General features: G+C 65.9%; 1 protein-coding gene across 1 annotated transcript; it reads left to right on the top strand.

Moving 5' to 3' along the window:
• Nucleotides 1–100: 100 nt before the first annotated feature.
• Nucleotides 101–1036, top strand: LOC104386550 (class II histocompatibility antigen, B-L beta chain-like; the record flags this gene model as incomplete). The annotated part of the gene is made up of 2 exons (XM_009995167.1): nt 101–370; nt 772–1036. Coding segments are annotated over 2 exons (535 nt in total), but the record flags the coding sequence as incomplete, so codon positions are not given.
• Nucleotides 1037–1041: the final 5 nt, after the last annotated feature.

Raw genomic sequence — 1041 nt, 5'->3', positions numbered from 1 at the left:
GCAGAGTTTGGGGTGATGCTCCCCTCAACCCCGCCTGATCCCCAGAGCACCCGGGGAGGGGGATCCGGGGCCCCCCCTGACCTGACCCCCCCTGACACAGGGGTTTTCCTGCAGATGATGAAGGCTGAGTGTCAGTTCCTGAACGGCACCGAGCGGGTGAGGCTTGTGATGAGGAACATCCACAACCGGCAGCAGGACCTGCACTTCGACAGTGACGTGGGGAAATATGTGGGCGACACCCCCTGGGGACAGCGCCAGGCCGACTACTGGAACAGCCAGCCCGACATACTGGAGCAGAGGTGGACTGATGTGGACACGTACTGCCGCTACAACTACGGGATGGTGACCCCTTTCACCGTGGAGAGGAGAGGTGAGGGGCGGCAGAAGGTGTCCCTGGGGACGGGCACCAGCCCAGCCCGGGCTGGCAGGAGGGGACAGCGTGTCCGGGCAGGGCCTTGGGGACCCCCTGTGCCCACCCGTGAGGAGACGAGTCCCCGACACTCCGTGGGCACCTCCTGCCCGTGGACCTCAGGGGCATGGTGTGGGGTGTCCCTAGACCCCCCCTGGGCTCCTCCTTCCTGGGGACCTCAGGGTCATGGTGTGGGGCGTCCCCAGACCCTCCTGGGTACCTGGTGCCTGGGGACCTCAAGAACACGGTGGGAGGTGTCCCCCGGCTCTCTCTGGGTTCCTCCTGCCTGGGGACCACAGGGACATTGTGAGGGGTGTCCCCTGTGCTCCCCAGCCCCATCCCAGCTCTCTCCCCCTCCCCAGTCCAGCCCGAGGTGGAAATCTTCCCCGTGCAGTCGGGCTCCCTGCCCCAGACCGACAGGCTGGTTTGTGCCGTGATGGATTTCTACCCGCCGGAGATCGAGGTGAAATGGTTCAAGGACGAGCAGGAGGAGACGGAGCGCGTGGTGTCCACGGACGTGATCCAGAACGGAGACTGGACGTACCAGGTGCTGGTGATGCTGGAGACCAGCCCTGAGCGCGGGGAGAGCTACAGGTGCCAGGTGGAGCACGCCAGCCTGCAGCAGCCGCTCC

The sequence above is a fragment of the Chaetura pelagica genome, unplaced genomic scaffold (genome assembly GCF_000747805.2).
Source record: "Chaetura pelagica isolate M959 unplaced genomic scaffold, ChaPel_1.0 scaffold1373, whole genome shotgun sequence".
In the NCBI taxonomy this organism is placed as follows: domain Eukaryota; kingdom Metazoa; phylum Chordata; class Aves; order Apodiformes; family Apodidae; genus Chaetura; species Chaetura pelagica.
The sequence above is the reverse complement of the archived record's forward strand: the minus strand, read 5'-3'. Positions and strand labels throughout refer to the sequence as shown.